We start from the raw sequence: 18,666 nt of genomic DNA, 5'->3' as shown, positions 1-18,666 counted from the left end.
TCACTCAACATGATATCCTCCAGTTGCATCCATTTTGATACAAATGGTAGAATTTCATTTTATGTCTGAATAATATTCCAATATTTATGTATATATGCCTCATTTTCTTTATCCATTCATCAGATGATGGACACCTTGGTGGATTCCAACTTTTGGCTGTTGTGAGCAGTGCTGCCGTAAACGTGGTGGTGCAGGTGTCTCTTTGATACAGTGTGTTCGTGTCTTTTGGGAATATACCCAGCAGTGGGATTGCTGGATGATGTGGCAAAGTTGATTTCTAGTTTTGTAAGAAACCTCCACTCTGTTTTCCACAGCGGCTGCGCTAACTAGTCTACCCCCTAGCCCTGTGTAAGTGTTCTCCTTTGTCCTCGTCAGCATTTATTAATCTCTGATTTTGGATTGTGGCCATGGAGACAGGGGTGAGGTGATAGCTCATTGTGGTTTGATTTGTATTTCCCTGATGGCTAATGTTGTTGAACATTTGTTCGTACATTCATTGGCCATTTGTGTTTCTTCTTTACAGAACTGTCTATTGAAGTCCTTTGCCCATTTCTCCACTGGATTGGTTGTTTTTATGTTGAGTTTTTTGAGTTGCCAACAGGTTCTGGATATTAATTCTTTGTCATGTAGCTCACAAATGGGTGTCTGTTTGCTCTGCTGATCATCTCCTTTGCTGTGCAAAAGTTTCTGAGTTTGTTATAATCTCATGGTTTAGTTTTGCTCTCGTCGCCCGTGCTTTGGGAATTTGTCCAAGAAGGCGTCCCCTACAGCAGTGTCTTGGACTGTTTCTCCTGAATTTTCTTCCAGCAGCTTCCTAGTCTCTGATCTTAAATGAGAGTTGATTTTTGTATGTGGTGAGAGATATGAATCTAATTTCATTCTCCTGTATATATACCTGCAGTTTTGCCAGCGCCATTTGTTGAATAGACTTTCCTTACTCCACTTTGTGCTCTGAACACTCTGATAAAAGTTCAGTTGGCTGTATATGCATGGATTATAATTTCTGGGCTCTCTGTTCTGTTCCGTTGGTCCATGTGTTGGTTTTAAGCCAGTACCATGCTGTTTTAACTACTGTATCTTTGTAGTGTGCTTTCAAGTCAGGTAGTTTGATGCCTCCAGCTTAATATTTTTTTTTTGCTCACATTTGCTTTGGCTATTCTGCATCTTTTGTGATTCCGTATGAATTTTAGCATTGTTTTTTCTAATTCTATAAAAAATGTCATTGGTATTTTCATAGAGATTTCCCTGAAATATTTTGATGACCCCCTTACACACTGCATCCTCTGTCTTTCATATCCATATTCTTACTTCACTGTGGCTCCCTTTCCTCAGCCTTCCAGGACACCCCCTTGGAGTTTGGCCTCCACATGACTTACTTGATTTCCCAATATTAATTCTGCTATTACCACCTTCAAATGCAATTCTCATTCTGCAGCTGGGTTTTCAATTTTTTTTTTTTTTGCAGTGTTTTTTCCTTTTCGGTCTTCTAATTTTAGCTCAGCTTGTTGTCTCCTAGTCTAAGTGTTTATCTCTTAGAACTTTCAAGTTTTGTTATTGAAACTCCAGGGAGCACGCAAAGCTGCTCCCATACTCTGTGTCCTGGTTTTTAGTAAAATTCCCCTCCCAGCTTCACGCTAACTTTTGTTCCCTGTGCTGTGCAGTGTCTCCCGTGGACTCTGTGTTAACTCATTCTTGAGTGAGGACGATGGTATCCCCACTTCACTGTTTCCCAATATCGAGCACACTTGAATCATTTCCGTGCTGCTAGCTAAAGATAGGAGACTTTCCCCTAGTTTTTGGCCTTGCTCTATGTCTTCCTAGAAGAGACAGCTAAGAACCTAGCCTCGGCACTGAGAGTGTGCATCTGACATGAGTTAGGACTGACAAACAACAAATATTGTACACTTGCCATGGGTTTTGTAGTCTGTAATCCCAGGGGGCTTAGTTTTCGTGACCACACCTGCCAGGATGCCACGTGGCACCATGGATAGTTCTTCTCCCTCCTCCTGGAATGGTTTTCGGGGGCTGTGTTTTCTAGTAGCCATAAAACAGGGAAGCACTGTGGAGGAACAGAGTAGGACTTTCCTTGGATGCTTAGAAAGTCCCACCACCACACTTGAAGGCTCAGCTATTATGGTTTTTGTTTGTTTGATGTTTGCTCTATTTTATGATGAGTGTTTTCCTCCCATTTATAGAGCACAGTTTGAGGTTGAGAGACGGCTAAGGCGTGGAGGGTGACAGTGATGTCAGCAGTTACAGTGACGACTGGGAAGAGGGAGAGAACGGATGGGCCTGCACCTGCAGTTTCACTCCACCTGCTCGGGCCTCAGACTTGAAAAACGTTCCACTTGCTGACAACAACCTGGCTTCTATTGCTGTTCAGTGTTGTACCTTCTCGTCTTTTTCTGTATCTTCCCACACAGCCTCTGTGGAAAATGCGGAGAGGCTGGATGAGAGATGTTTGCCAGATGCCATTTTAAAATGGAATCGGGCTGATGGTGTCATCAGCGGCGGACTCAGGGTGGCAGGAGGCTGCTGTTTGCATCTCGCCCAGTGTTTCATTTTTGGTCATCCTCATCAGTGATAGATTGTTTTCTCCCAGGAAATTTGCCCACAAATAGCATTCCAGAGCCTAATTATTCTTAAATATATATACATATGTGTGCGTGTTAAGACTCTTGCTATATCAAGAAGCCACTAATTCCTTGTAATTAATACTCTATAATTATTCCTTTATTTAATGTGTTTATGTCTTGCTCCAGAAATCATTTAAACTGGCTTACAGAAATATAAACAGGAAAAAATAAAACTACGATTATGAGAAAAGTAGGACAAAGGGAAAACCAGGGTAGGAACAGTAAGATAGAGCCGAGAGTAAAGTTATTCATAAAACAGATGCATCAAGGTCCACGTTGTAGGCTGTAGATGGCAGAGCTTTGTGCCTGTGCTTTCTGGAAGACCATAGGAGGATGGCGTGAGAGTTTACTCGGTCATGGGAGCCGTGTAGAGCAGTAAGTGTTCCTCCAAGGTGCTGTTCTTGGAGCTGACACCCAAGAGAAGTTTGTCCTAGGGATTCTTCTGGAGAGGATGCATCCTCTGCTGTCAGCTGCTTCCGGGGAACACACGCCGTGGGGATGGAGGGCTGCATCTCGCGATGTCATTCAGTGCCAGGCGGTGCGTCACAGAAGATGCAGTTTAGTTAAGCTTGTGGATCAGAAGTGGAGCAGCCGCGACACCAACCAGTGCCCAGACGGGATGCTGGAGCTGCAGGCGGCGGGTGTACCTGCTACACCACAGCACCGGCCCCATGAGCTTTTAATTTTTATGTCAGGCTTGCTGTGTTTCATCAGTAGGAATGGGGACAGCCTCCAGGACCCTAGGATGTCCTCAGCGAAGGCTGACGTGCAGTGGCTAAAAGTAATCCTTTAGCCAGGATCTACTGGAAAAAGTAAGGGAGGGAGGCCAGCAAGGTGTGGTGGTGAGAATGCTGCTTGGGCCTCCGACATCCCACAGCACAGTATTGCCAGGGTTCGAGTCCTGGCTCTTCTGAGATTCCAGCTTCCTGCTGGGGCACACCCTGGGAGGCAGCAGGTGATGGCTCATGTCCTTGGGTTCCTGCCACTCAAGTGAGAGACTGGAGGAAGTTTCTGCCTCCTGGCTTTAGTGTGGCCCAGCTCCAGGTGTTCTGGGCATTTGGAAACTGAACCAGTTGATGGTGTATTCGTATTCTCTCTCTCTCCCCCTCCCTCCATCACTCTCTCCCTCACTCCCTCCCTCCATCATCACTCTCTCCCTCTCTCCTTCACTCTCCCTCCCTCTATCACTCTCTCCCTCTCTCCATCACTCTCTCCCTCTCTCCCTCCCTCTCTCCCCCTCTCTCCATCACTCCCCCCCCCCTTTTCCTCTTTCCTCCTCTTTCCCTTCTACCTCTCTCCCTTCTGGCTGTTTCCATCTCTCTGCCTTTCAAATAAATTAAAAAGAAAAAAAGTGGAGAAAACCCCAAATTTGCCTCCCCCCCCAAAAACAACCTGGCAGACAGAATATTGGCTCTGTGAAAAACGGCTTCTCAAACTGGATGGCTCCGTGCCCTCCCTGGCTGCGCCTATGGATGCCACCTGTGCCACACGAAGCCTGGGGAGACCTGGGGACTCCCCTGGCCTCCCTCTGCTGTCGCTCCCTGGGACTGATCAGCAGCTGCCACAGCCCCCCATCTTCTGGGGCATGGAAGCTCAGAGGCCACAGGCATCCAGTAAGGCTGCCTCCCCCAAGTTCCAATTCGGGAACAAGCCAAATGCAGCCTTTGAGCGAGTTGGTGTCTGGACCTGCCTTCTCCCTCCACAGTCTGGCTTTCAGGACGCTCACGGCCCAGAACAGGTGATGGAGTGAGCTCATTAATGATCTCTTGGCTCTGGAGCTGCTTTCTCCTTCCTTGGGGGAAAAAATGCTTATGGCGTAGCCTAAGGAAATGAAGATGCAATTTAATGGAGCATGGAAAACATTGCTTTCCTGTTTTCCACATAATGTCCCATGAACACAGATTCCAGTTGATAAGGTGAGAGGTGTGAGACACGCCCCCCCCCCCAGGCAGGCAGTCATACTCCCAACAGTCGCTTGAAGTGCTGTAGGCCCAGATGCACGTGTTTCTCTATAGTTGTCTGGTTTGCCCGTAAGGAATTCCACGCCGTGACCTGTTTTCAAGGCATACAAGTTTCTCAGAATTCTTGATTTTCTCGTTGATCTATTGCATGAGTCCTTGTTCAACACACTTGGTATTTTTGGTGTTTGGGTGAAGTTTGTTTTGAAATTCAAGGTCCCTTTGAAGTAGCAAAGAGACGTGGGTACTTCAAAAAGGTTGTGAAAAACGGAATTAAAAGTTGTTTCTTTTCATGCAAAAAAAAAAAAAAATAGAGATCCATGCACGATAGGATTTTCCTGCAAACTTTTTAAAGATTCCTTGTACTCATAGAAAGAGCTTAATATCACCAAATGGGTCACAGAAGCAGGTGATGTGAAAATTGGGAGAGTGTCAGACGTTGCTGATTTCTGTGTAAGGACTTGGCACCCTCTGCAAATCTCTGCCTAGAATACTGTTCTCCCCTTCTTCCTTACAACTGCATGGCCATTACTTCTAACTTCCTTATAACTGCATGGAATCTCTGTGCAAACATCACTTCCACTGGGAACCCTTCCCTCACCCGCTGACCCCTCCCATTCATGGGCTGCCAGGCACACACACACACACACAGAGTTATCATCGCCATCCTTGTCAGCATTGTCGTCATCGTCATCCCCGCACATGAACCACTATAAAAGCTGCTGCCTAGTTTCCGTGCCCCCCCTCCACCTGGGGACTGGCCAGGCAAGGCGGAGCTAGCCAGCTTTACTCAACACAGCAGCACCAGCTCATGGGCACGTGAACAGTGCCACCCCTAGTGGGAACTCAGTATTTTGTGAATGAAACAGAATGAATTTGAAAGCTTTTCTGGGTACAGATGCTCACCTGCCTGAACCCCTTAACCAAGTGTTACAGCGCACGCGTTTGGCAAAGTGCATGGCAAATAGTGAAAGTTCATGTGTAGAAAAAGCAGGCCAGGTCAAGAGCTGTTGCTTTCCTGCGCCATCTTCGCCTTGCCTTTGGGGTCATTTTATTTATTTATTTATTTATTTGACAGAGTCAGACAGTGAGAGAGAGAGAGAGAGAGACAGAGAGAAAGGCCTTCCTTCTGTTGGTTCACCCCACAAATGGCCACTATTGCTGGCCCTGCGCCGATCCGAAGCCAGGAGCAAGGTGCTTCCTCCCGGTCTCCCATGCAGGTGCAGGGGCCCAAGCACTTGGGCCATCCTCCACTGCCTTCCCGGGCCACAGCAGAGAGCTGGACAGGAAGAGGAGCAACCGGGACTAGAACCCGGTGCCCATATGGGATGCCGGCGCCACAGGTGGAGGATTAGCCAAGTGAGCCACGGCGCCGGCCCCTGGGGTGATTTTAGAAATGAGCCACGTGACGCTAGCTGGAGGGTCCTCATCTCGGTTCTGGCTCTCACGCAGGTGTCGAGTGATATATCAGAGACTGATGGCAGCAACGAGGGTCAGCGCCCCTGGACCGGCCCGGACGCCATGGAGGAGACGCTCAGAAACAGGCTGTACGAGTTAGCGATGAAAATGAGTGAAAAGGAGACTTCTTCCGGGGAGGACCAGGAGTCTGAGCCCAGGACGGAATCCGAGACCCAGAAGGAAAGTCTGTCTTCTGAGGAGAACAGCCGGAGCGTCCAGGAAGAGCTTAAGAAGGTAGGGGCCGCCAAACCACGGACAAAGGGCTCTGGGCTGCAGCTGGGGCATGGGGGAAACGTGCTGTGTCTCTGCAGAGATGCTGAGCCCCAAAGTGCTCTCTGTGAAGAGCCATCCATGTGCAGGTGGGAGAGCCCAAGGGAACCCTTCTTGATTGGCGCTGGGGGTACCATCCGGAAAATAGCACCGCATGGTCCTGCAAAGTCTCCCAAGAGCATCAGAGCCACCTCTCGGCTCTAAGTGTGTAACTCAGTGCCCCAATCATTCTCAGTGGTTAAAAAACAGAAACAAAACACTGTTTCTCACCCCAGTCTCCCTCTAAGCAATCCTACCCATGGAATTTAATCAAGTCAGCAAACCCTCTTTTAACCCACAGTGGAGCCTTTGTGTTGAAGCCGCCTTTTGGATCATTTGTGTCTCTGGTGTTCGATTTGGGTTTGTGTGTGTGTGTGTGTGTGTTGTAGCCTTGGAATCCTTTTCCATTCCAAGTGCCTATGGAATCCCAGTGTTGCAATCAGATACAGCTCTGCTGCTGTCAGGTTCCCCAAGCCCCATCCACTGTCCAATCTGACGCTCCTCCTCCACTGGCCCTGCCCCAGCCAGCCACTGAGTTCCAAGGGACATGGAGGAAAGGGGTGCAAGACTCCCTCCGGAGTGAGTGCGCTGCCCACTGCCCAGGCGTGCACGTGGGTTCCCTCCACAGCTTCTCAAAGCACATTCATGCCAGACTTGTCCACTGTAGAGCCAAGACATCCCTGCCTGTCTCCAAGGACAGAGAAGAAATTAACATTTGTAGCGTATCTCTTCCATGCCTGGTGCTTAGCATGTGTTAGTGAGCTCGTTACATAACCCTTTGGAATAGATGCAGCCCATTTTTCAGATGAGGAAAACTGAGGTTGAGTCAGGAAGGTACTTACACAAAGGCCACAGACAGCAAGTTTCAGCGCTGAGGCTGCCTCTCAGCCATGCTTGTCCTCAGGTCACAGGCGATGACAAGGAACCATCAGCTCCATAGCTTGGGGACCGTTTAGCCTACATCTCCGTTTCTGTGCACCTGTGATGCAGTCAGAACGAAATACTCCGTTTTATCTTTGGAATGATGATTCTGGCAAGGAAGTCCCTTCTAGGTCTGTTCCCTGTCCTACGTGAGTGTTGTATAAGCTACCAAGTTGCTGGTGACCTAGATGTGTGGGTGAATGAGCCCCCTTTCTCTGGTGAGTGGCTGAGCTGGGGTACCGTGGAGCCAGGCCAACCCCTCCACCATGGCCACCAGTGGTCCAGCAGAGGCCCCTGGGGACGTGGGGGCTGTCACTCATGACTGAGTCCCTGAAGCCTCCGGTGTTCACCCATTCTCAGGCCAGCCTCCATAGCCACTGTGTCCTTACCCATGAGTCTTCATCCGGGCAGGTGTGTGGGTTGAAGAGTGGAGCCTGGTCTGCACGGGCAGCCCCTCCCTGGGAGGTGGGTTCTCACCTGGTGCCTCCTTGATGCTAAGGGGCTCTGATCCACTCTGTAGTTGAAGATGCCACAGCGCAGTTGCCTCTGCGTGCCAGAGCCGGCAGCCAGATGCTACCTGAAGGAGATCGCGTTCTCTCTCCCGTGGCTCTGTGTCCTGCTGCCGACTCACACTGCACCAGTACCAAGCTGGGGCACAATGAGCCATGACTCCCACCCCTCATTAGGCTCCAGGGACCAACCTCCTGGAGGCACAGCCATCCACCAGTGCTGTGCTTTCCCGGGCAGAATGCAAGCAGGGCAACGGGGAGGCATGGGGGCAAAAGCCAGGGAACTTGGCCACAACCCCTCCCCCCACCCCTTCCCTGCCCTTGCTGAGGGGAAAATAGGAGAGTCAGCTTTATCCAGACTCCCAGGTGTGTCAGCTGCTACCCAAAGTGGCCTCTCAGCCTACCCTAAATCAATGAATTCAATATTCCATCAGATATCATTGTTGGCATGCAGCAATCCATGCAGCAAACAGAAAGATGATTACTTTTCCCCATCAGGCCTGGACTGCTCTGGGTAAAGGAAAACAAACACGGGTCTGTCTACATGTTGAGTATTATTTGAAAGCAGGAGGGTATGGAGATAGGTTTTAGGGTTAGACTGGATTTGAAATGCAGTCATGAGCTTAGCCAGCTCTGTCTTAGCTCCTTGCCACTCCTAGAACAAGCCAGTGCCGTTTGTGGCTCCAACTCACTTTGTGACTTGTCTGCCCGGCCCTCCACCTGCTTCCCGGCCGCTCCCGTCCCTCTGGGCTCAGCAGCTCTCGGCTTGCTCTCGGCTGGTGGACACACCCGTGTCTGTCTGGTTTCTAAACTGATCTCGGGGACCTAGCACAGATGTCCAGTGTTGGCTAGGTAGACACACCCTGGCCTCGTTTGTGAAGTGGAGATCACCATAGCCCCTCATGGAGTCGCGAGGTGTGAATTGTGCGTGGGGTGTAGCACGTGGCTGAAGCCCAGCAGTAAGGAATTACTGGATCCTTTGGAACAAGCTCAGGGCAAAAACTCCCCGCCATGATAGAGCATCCACCTGCAGGGCTACTGAAGGAGCAGTTACCTTGGTGGCGGTTTCTAGTCCATGTTTGCAAGATCGAGCGTGGTCTAACCACCTTGCTTGCTTCCTTGTGCTATGCAGAATGTGTGAGTAAATGGGTAGAACTCTGCATCAAAACATCTGAGTTCCCATTTTCAGGATCAGAGTAACTGGCTTCCCTCATGGGCCAATCAGCAGTAGTGTCTACACACACAGACACATACACACACACACAGTGGGGAGTGGATCTCAGCCCACGTGACTGTCCCAGCTTCTGTCAACGGCCACCTGCCCTAGACTTCCTCAGGCAGCCGGAGCACCATTTCCTGTGCAGCAGGCAGGCGGGAGGTGCCAGGGAAATGTCAGTCCCCTGGGGCAGCCCTAGCCAGTGACCGATGGGAGGCACATTTATACTGCAGCTCCTCTGCCCTGAGTTGGGGTGCTGACTCCAACTTGCAGGCCCCCAAGTTCCCCAGTGGATTTAGCGCTGGGCACCCTCTGTGGTATGTTGCTTGATGAGGCAGCCTTTCCTGACTTTCTCTCTCTCAAGTTCCATTTCCTGGGACCGTGTCCCAAATAAACCACCTGCACTCAAATTCTTGTCTCAGGCTTGGCTCCTAGGGGAGCCCAGCTTAATGTGGTGGCCACACAGGAAAAATGCAGAATCCCCAGGTCACAAGCCTTTACGCCAGTGTTGTGAGGAAGGCCACTCATTGCCCTTCTCTTACCCAAAGGAGCCCTGCCTTGCACAGAGGAACAGCTCAGCCTGGCTTCTCAGGATCCCTCACCTCCCCCACTGGGCCTGCTCCCTGAGAATCGAATCAGAGCAATGGGCACACTTGTCACCATAAACATGGTGACCGGTGTCAGTGGCACTTTGGTGTCCCTTGTATAACTTCTTATGTAGAAGCATTTTAGAACATCATTTCTTGGTTGGAGTCAGGCCCTTCCTATAGGCAGGCCTATCCCTACAGTTAGGTTAGATGTCTCACCTTGGCTGGAGGTTGGGGCCCAATGATGATGTAATGGTGATGACTGGCATCCAGATTTTAAGTAGCTGAAGCATCGGTTTGTAAAGCTGGGACCAGTCTAAAAACCTCTTGAGGACTAGATGCCCTAAGGGCCACACTTCTGGAAGTAACAGCTTTGTTCCATCGGCCTCAGCGGTCAGCTTTCCAAACCACGTGCTCCCCAGAGCCTGGGAATGGGCACTCGTCTCTCCTCCACCTCTGTGCAGGTAGCCATGCGATGGTTCTAGAAGCAAGTCCTGGATGAAGTGGTTCTTGTAGGCGTGTTCTCCTAGGGATGCAGGTGCTACATTTCCCAAAGAGGGATGCATAGACATGGGGCAAGAACTCCCGGTCTGAGAGGGAGACTGAATGCAGGGGCCAGGTCTCCCACAAACCCTCTGATCTTTCCAGGGCTGGAGAAGAAATCCCCCCAGGTCCCTTCTGCCTCCACAGTCCGTGGTTCTAGACATACAGTGCGTCAAACAGGTTTTGTTTCCTGACGTAAGTGTCAGTTACACTGCTGTTGACGTGGCAGAAGATGTCCTCTTTGTCATTCTTTGGGGTCATGAGTGTTTACTGAAAGCCAGATTCTTGCATTAGAGTCAAATTTTGACATTCACATGTCATGAAGCATTGTAAGGGGTCTTCATTCATTCATTATGACAAACAGCTGAGTCATTGTGCTTTGTTTTCACAAAGAAGTCAGACAGCAAACATCTCCCATACTTAGAACTTCCTAGAATCATTCTCCTCCAAGTGTCGCGACTTCTCTAAACTGATACACGTCTTTCTCCTGCAAATAAGAAACTAATTTGTGCATCTTCTGATGGCTTCTCTCAAATTGCCAAACTCACAACCAAGGTCAATGTCAAGGAGACAGAATTACTGACTGTTCTTAAGAAAATCCAGGGCCATGGATTTCTCCCATTTCATGCGCTTGTGAAAAAAAAAAAATTGTGGATGTTTTCCATGTTCACTAAGTGTTCTTTGTGTCCCACCTCGTATGGTAACTCACCTGTCACTTGAAGGTGCCGTCTCAAGTAGGCTATTATTCCAGAAAGTTGTCTTCATCTTTGTCTGGCGGTAGAGTGAATACAGTGTTAGGTCCTGAGTTAAGGCTTCTAAGCTACTCAGATTTCAGTGTGTCTCATGACTGCTGCCCTAGGGAAAAAGAGAAGCTATGGTGGTGTAGTTAGAGCTCCAGCTCATAGCCACAGTGCTGGAGCAGGCCCACACTGCCATCATGCACACCCAGGCTTACATGCTGTGTTTGTGGGGAGGGGCCCAGAACCCCAGTGAAAGGCGAGGAGCAGGGGGAGGCATCACTCCCAACCCCAGCAGTAGAATCAGCCAGAGCATGGTGGGATTGGAGGGGAGAGAAGCTTGTAGAAAGTTGTGAGTAGAAAGGTGTGAAAGTCAAGCCACTGGCTCAGAGCTCGTGCCTCCAAGCCCAAAGGTAAGATGCCCTGGGGAGGTGGAAATAAGAGTGGAGAGAATGGAGGAGTGAGCATGAGGAAGGTGCTGTGTGCCGGAACCTCACAAGATCAGCACGATTGTGCTCCAGGTGGAGCGACTATGAAAACAAAAGAAATGCACACTCACATGTGCACACACGCACAACATAGTTCAAAAGTTCATGGAAAATGGAATTAAATGGAATTTTAAAATAACTTTATTTTGGTGCAAGAAAAATTCAAATCCATGCATAGTTTTTTTATAATATGCTTTCCCATGAATTTTTTTTAAATAAAAAAACCCTAGTGTATATAAACATGCCAGTCTCTCCTATAAACATAAATTTCTAAATCCTAATAAATACTATCAAACCGAATTTTGGAATATTAAGAGAATCTTGTGTCACAACTAGTGTGTTTCATTCTGAGAACAGAAAATGAAGTTAAGAGCAGGAAGCCTCACTATTGGGATACATTGGTTAGTAAGTGCTGCAGGTGTTTTGGTTTTTTTTTTTTTTAAAGATTGATTGATTGATCGATTTATTTATTTGAAAGTCATAGAGAAAGGGAGGGACAGAGAGAGAGAGAAGTCTTCCATCTGCTGGTTTACTCCCTAGATGGCCGCAATGGTCAGGGCTGGGCCAGGCCAAAGCCGGGAGCTTCATCTGGGTCTCCTGCTCGGATAGCAGGGGCCCGACCACTTGGGCTCTCTTCTGCTGCTTTTCCCAGGCCATCAGCAGGGAGCTGGATCCAAAGTGGAGCAGCCGGGACATGAACAGCAGCTTTACACGCTATGCCACAGTGCCAGCCCCAGAGGTGCTGTTGTTTTCAAAGCACGTCATGATCCCAAATGATGGCAGAAATATTGAGCACACATTTCACTAAAAAACAAAAATCTCTCAGTAGACTGGCAAGGTAATTCTATTGCACAATGAAAGGATGTACAGCTCACAGCCCCACAGGGAAACCCTAGGTTTTATTTTGGTCTGATGAGAACTCATTTTAAACATCACACATATCATAATATTTTACTATTGATCGAAGAAATACATGACAGGTGAATTTGTAAATGTTTTTACATAAATGTCTATTTTGTTTATCAAAATAGCCTGTACATATGTTTGAAAAAGCAATACGTGGAGCTTGAAGATCTGTTTAAACTCTAGGTGAATACTCTGTAGTCATTTAGAAAATAGTGTTTGTAAAGAAGTGAACGAAACTGACTGCTGAAGGAGTATAAGATGTGAAGAGATCACAGGAGAGATTGGCAAAGTGGTCAGAGAATTACTCCTCGGGAAGAAGCTAGCTCTGTGTGTCTTTGACAGAAAAGTCCATGGAATGACCATGCCATTGAAGTTGTCCTTGAACACTATGTGGGGGGAAAATTAGGAAGCATGCCGGTTCATTATGTCTAATTAAAACCTTGGCATGAATATGACACAAAAATTAAGTACCGCCAAATATTTACATATAGACTCACTGGTGAGTAAACATTGAAAAGTTCCCAACTGAGAGAGAGAGACAGAGACAGAGACAGAGAGAGATCTTGCATTCACCGGTTCACTCCCCAAATGGCCACAATGGCCAGGGCTGGGCCTCTCTGAAGCCAGGAGCTGGGAGCTTCTTCTGGATCTCCCATGTGAGTGCAGGGGCCCAAGTACTTGGGCCATCTTCCGCTGCTTTCCCAGGCGCATTAGCCAGAAGCTGGATCAGAAGTGGGACTCAAACTGGAGCCCATATGGGATGCTGACACTGCAGGCGGAGGCTTCACTCTGTGTGCCACAGTGCCGGACCATAGGAAGTCTGACGCTTTTATTATATTTACAGGATGAAGGGGGAAACATAATTATTTCAAGAAACTCTTAGCTTGATGTTTGACATAAAGTAGAAATTCATAAATAGCAATTGAAGAATGCGTTCCAAAACAGCAGCTGATCAGTTCGAGCCAGCATTTATGATACAGTAGAAAGACAAACACTCAGCTCCAGTGGCTGATACTCGTCTGTGAGCAGCAGGCCTCATTATGAATTCTGGTGAATGTTGCGAACACTCTCTCTCCATAAAGTATAAAGAATGGAAATGATTTGGACAGAATTAGAGAATTCTTGGACTTGAGTGAAGCCCTTCCAAAGCTTAAAAATCACCCTTATTCATGAAAAAAAAAAAAAAAGATACCTTGTATTCCTTTTATCATTCAACTTGGGTCTGGCATCATCACCAATACAATAAGTTACCAGTATTAGATGGCAGGAAACAAAATTAGGATGCTATATTCCTGACTTCACACTTTGGAAGTAAAATAACAAGATTATTGTAAATAATGAGTGTGTCAAGGTGAATCCTCATAAAAGAGTAGAGATGCGGAAGCAAGGATTTCCTCCCAGTAGTAACATCTCAGAGACGATAAAGGAAAAATCCTATTTGCAACAGCAACAAAAGTATATACAGTCCTGGCCAACGCTGCGGCTCAATAGGCTAATCCTCCACCTGCGGCGCCGGCACACCAGGTTCTAGTCCCGGTTGGGGTGCCGGATTCTGTCCCGGTTGCCCCTCTTCCAGGCAAGCTCTCTGCTGAGGCCCGGGAGTGCAGTGGAGGATGGCCCAAGTGCTTGGGCCCTGCACCCGCATGGGTCTTCCCCCAAGAGAAGCACCTGGCTCCTGGCTTCAGATCAGCGCGGTGTGCCGGCCGCAGCCACCACTGGGGGGTGAACCAATGGAAAAGGAAGACCTTTCTCTCTCTCTCTCTCTCTCTCTCTCTCTCTCTCTCTCTCACTGTCCACTCTGCCTGTTAAAAAAAAAAGTATATACGGTCCTGACATCCACTTGGCAGTCCCACCCCTATGTATTAACCAAAGAGAAATGAAGTCTACAAATGCATACACAAAGCCCCAAAATGCATTAGACATGCTTGTAACAGCTCTGTTCGTAATCACCAAAAGCCAGAAACAACCCAAATACTCATCTCTGCTGAATGGACACACTGTGGTACACCCATACAATGAAATACCACTCGGCAATAGGAGGGAAGATAGACACAGTGAGGTCCCTGAGTGCTGAATGAGAGACTCCAACGGTGACGTGCTGTCCACTTCTATGGCATTCTGGAAAAGGCAGCACTCTGTAGGCAAGAAACAGCAGTGGCCACGAGAAACTTAAGTGGGTGGGAGGTTAAGGGACATAATGGGATGTTCGTGGTGTGACAGAAATATTCTGTCTTAATTCAGTGGTGGCAGCACAACTGTCTGCCCTGTTTATAAAATTATTTCTAAAAATGGTAAAAAAAAAAAAACTCATAGAACAATGTGCCTTTAAAGGGCGAATTTTACTGTGTGTAACACATGTGCACACACACACACACATATGGGAATATGTAAGATCTGAATGAATAAAATTAACTAACTTTGCTAAAAAGAAAACACATAGATTGAACAAGTGTAGAAATATATCCAGTGTGTAAATGGAAAAAATTCACACTTTCATAGGTGTCAGTTTTCCCCCAGATTAACGCATGTATTTTGGAGAATTTGTCATCTTTTTAAAGAGATTTTCTTGAAACTTGATGAAGATTTTTGAAACTTCATCTGGAAGAATACATGCATAAAATACAGACAAGAAAATTCAAGGCAGTAATGATAGCCAAGAGAATTTCAACCATAATAGCCATGGTGACAGCATTGGAATAAGCAAACAGATGAATGAAACACAGTAGAAAATACAGAAGCAGATAAAAATATAAGGTGATATGAGAACAGCATATTTAAGCAGAGAATATATAGCAAATATGTTATTTAATAAATGATGTAGCACAATCATAATTTAGTGATTATGGCTGATCATTTGAGAAGCCATATGAGACCCATACATTGTATCACATACAAGAATAAATTCTCAATGGTAGGAATTTAAAATGCTAAGTGGGAAAAGCTGTACAATTACTAGAATAAACTGGTAACATTAGGACAAGAAAGGCTAGAAATCTTAAAAGATGGAAATAAATGATTGCATACAATTAATGGCAGATTTATAAAAATACCCATACCATTCAAAAGAAAGCAATAATTAAGAAGGCATGCTGCCTGAATATATGATGGGTAGAGGATTAATATCCTCCTAAAACTGATAAAGGACAATGCATATAAACAGCTTTTAAGACGGAAAAGGAGAATGGAAATGGTCAAAAAGCACATGAAAAACAATTCAACTCCCATCATAATTTTATTTAATATAACACCTCACTCAGAAATTGGCACAATCATCTTTTTCCTCATTCAACAAATTTTTACTGAGTGTCTCAGTGTGCCCAGCACTATTAAAACACTGGGAAGTCAGCCATACCAGGGAAAAGTTTATCATTTGCTCAGTTAATAAGAATACCAATTTCCAAATAAGTGCAGAGCAGGCATGTAGGCCAGCAGTTAAGAGGCCCGTATCCCACATGGGGCGCTTGAGCTAACCCAGCTCTGGCTCCTGAGTCCAGCTTCCAGTGGGTGCAGACCCAAGGAGGCAGCAGTGGTGGTTCCTGCCACTGGGTTCCTGCCTCCCACGAGGAAGACCTCAAAGGCCTCGCTGTGTCATGGCTGCAGCCCTGGCCCAGCCCCAACCATCGTGGGCATTTATTTAGTGGAAGGGAGCCATGTCTCTGTCTCTCTGTATCTGTCCGTCACTCTTTCCCTGTCTCTTCTGTCTCTCAAATAAATAAATTGAAATACTGATAATCATAACGAAGTTCCACTTTAGCTGAGAAACTGGATGATAACAACAATAATCTGTGTTGCTAAGAATTCAGGAAAACAGGCGACTAATGAACAGAAAATGGTAGGAGCACATGTTGGCACATCGCTAACTTGGCACACTGAAGCAGTCTAAGTGTGGCGTACCCCTGGATCCAGAAGGTATACTTTTACTGATTCATCCTAAGGAAAAACTGGGCAAGCAGCCAAGAGGGTAGTTCCCCAAACATGGTGTTTTTTATTGTAGGGGCGTGTGGGGAACAGTCTGAATAGTCAGCAGTAAGGGATTCTCCAAGGGGCAGGGAATGTGGGAGACAGATGGAGCAAAGGCTTTGGAAGAGCAAAGATACACTGGTTTAGATGCAAGTAAGTGGGGAAATATCTCAGTAAGCTGAGGCTTTGTTTTATGTTTGCTTTGGGGAGAGAGCACGGTAATAATACTGTATACTCTTTCTCTGTGTCTCCCTCCCTCTCTCTGAACTAGGAGCCAAGTTTATCTTCGGAAAGTAAGGAGACAGTGGAACTAGAGTTTCGGGATTGTGGAGAGGATTAAAATAGCTGTTGCATAGAATGTGAAGAGAACAAAGTGGGGAAGTAGGGAAGACCCTCCCCCACCAATGCCAGGCAGCACCAAGGCCTAGACGAGGTCAGATCGTGAACATTTATCTGAAATGTTAAGAGCCTGTAAAAGAATATGGCAAGCTGGACTGCAAATCAGTGCAAAATACAAAATCCATTCTATTCAAAGGAGAGGTCCATTGGTAGCAGATTCATTCATAATTGCATGTCACTTGGCATAACTCTGCAGTGCAGCTCAAGTGGTTCTGGGGTTTACATGAGGTCTCCCCACTTGAGAAGTTCCTACTGTAGACACCAATTTTCTATTAACTAAAATTAGCATCTGAATCTCAGGCCAGGTTGAGGGGGTGGGGTATCAAATAGAAACCTATCCCATCCACAGAGCAAAAAATGTGAAGTTAAAACGCAGCAGGAAAACTGCTGAGCTCAAACCAGTTTGCTGGAAAGATGGTGTAAAGATGAATTCTTCCAAAATTGGGTTAGAAGTTTAATGTAATTCATGTCAAAATCCAAGTCAACTTCTCAAAAAGATTATGAAAATCAGAATCATCCAATAGGATAAACAATCAAAAATAGTGTTGAAATGTTTAGGAAAAAAACAGGAATGGAGAGGACCCATCTATTAAGATATAACTTACATGTCTTAGGGGCACTAGAATTAAATTTGTGAGATATTGATACAGATGTATGACGGGGCATGATGGTCAAGGGGAGAACAGTGGGGACAGGAGGGCCCAGGCTGCAGCAAGCAGGGCCGAGTGACCCTTGGAGGAACTTCAGCATTTCTTCTGGTGAGACAGGGAGTGCCCAAAAGAGTTTAAGGAGAACCTGCTATTTGTGCAGATCGGCTGGGCTGTCCTGAGCTGGCTCCTTTCTGAGCACATGTGGGAGGTGATTTGTGTCACTGGACCCAGCCCTGGTGGTGCCCTGGTTAGCGCCAGCCATGGAGAAATGTTTCCAACAGGTGTCAGCACTTACTGCCTGAGAAACACCCAGTAGAGAAGAGCAAAGCAGATCCACGGCCATGACCACCTCTCGGGCCAAGAACAGGGACTGTGGCCTGTTCTGTGCCTGCCGGGGCAGATTCGGTCAAAGGTGATGGCCCCAGCAGCCCCGTCCCCTGCAACCCTCCCCATGCCCTGATGTGGCTCCATGTGGGTGGCCTAAATCAAACAATACTGGACACCACAGAGGAAGGGCAAGAAAAGGACCCCAAGGGAACACCCAGACCAGTGGGTTTAATTCCAGAACATAGCTGCCGGTAGTACACTTGTCCATTCTTTTGGTCACCACTGTAAAAAGGGGAAAAATCTTATTCCTTTCATAACTGGCCTTGGCCACCAAGCCCTGTGTGGTTTCTCAACCTGAACCTTCTTAGAGGCCGGTTCTGCTCTTGTACCTGTTCTGTGTGATTGCTTCGGTCTGTTACATATGCAAATTTATCTGGTTCCCGGTCCAATTTCTTGCCACGGCTCTACGCCACCCTCTTTCATCAAATCACTCTTCAGGGACCCGAGTCTGTTGGTGGAGAAGGTATTTTGACGGGTTTTAGAAGCGTCGCTGGAAGTGCCTTATGTCTCGTGAAGACCAAAACACATTCACATGGAATTTTTCTAGCAGATTTCTGTCAGCGATTCAGGAGGACAGATGGAGTTTCTTTTCTTACCTTTAAAAGGGAGGAAAAATACGTGAAATCAGGGCTTCTGGACAAATTTGCTTGCTTGCTCTGGTGGATTGATGGAAGCATTGCACAAAGCCGAGACGGCATCTGTAACGTGAGACAGAGAAGCATCGAGCAGACTGTGAAGTCTGCTTTGGACTTAACAGATTTCCTTACGAAGCACATTCTTTTACAGCCTGGTTGTCAGGGGCAACCGAGTCCTAGGTGGGCCTTGGAAGTACAGAATAGGACCTCCTCGCTGGACAGCTGGCGGCGTGGTCACAAGGCTTGCAGGATGGAGGGTGTCTTTTTGATGTCAGCGAGTTGGAGCTGCTGCACGGTGTGGGCTGCCTGTCCTGCAACCCTTCCCTTGCTGGTCTGTTGTCCACCGGTGGGATGCGTCCCTAAGTTT

The 18,666-nt window shown here is 47.2% G+C and overlaps 1 protein-coding gene across 3 annotated transcripts in view; it reads left to right on the top strand.

Annotated features, from left to right (window-relative positions):
* Window positions 1-18,666, top strand: part of MYRIP (myosin VIIA and Rab interacting protein) — a 250,095-nt gene that overhangs the window by 205,201 nt on the left and 26,228 nt on the right. For all 3 annotated transcript variants that reach the window (XM_062200662.1, XM_062200661.1, XM_062200663.1), the window contains one exon: window positions 6,047-6,286. In XM_062200662.1, the coding sequence (XP_062056646.1) occupies window positions 6,047-6,286 (240 nt within the window). The remainder of the gene's footprint in view (window positions 1-6,046; window positions 6,287-18,666) is intronic.

The sequence above is a fragment of the Lepus europaeus genome, chromosome 9 (assembly GCF_033115175.1).
Source record: "Lepus europaeus isolate LE1 chromosome 9, mLepTim1.pri, whole genome shotgun sequence".
Taxonomy (NCBI): Eukaryota; Metazoa; Chordata; class Mammalia; order Lagomorpha; family Leporidae; genus Lepus; species Lepus europaeus.
Note: the sequence above shows the minus strand (reverse complement) of the source record. Positions and strands in the feature narration are given on the sequence as shown.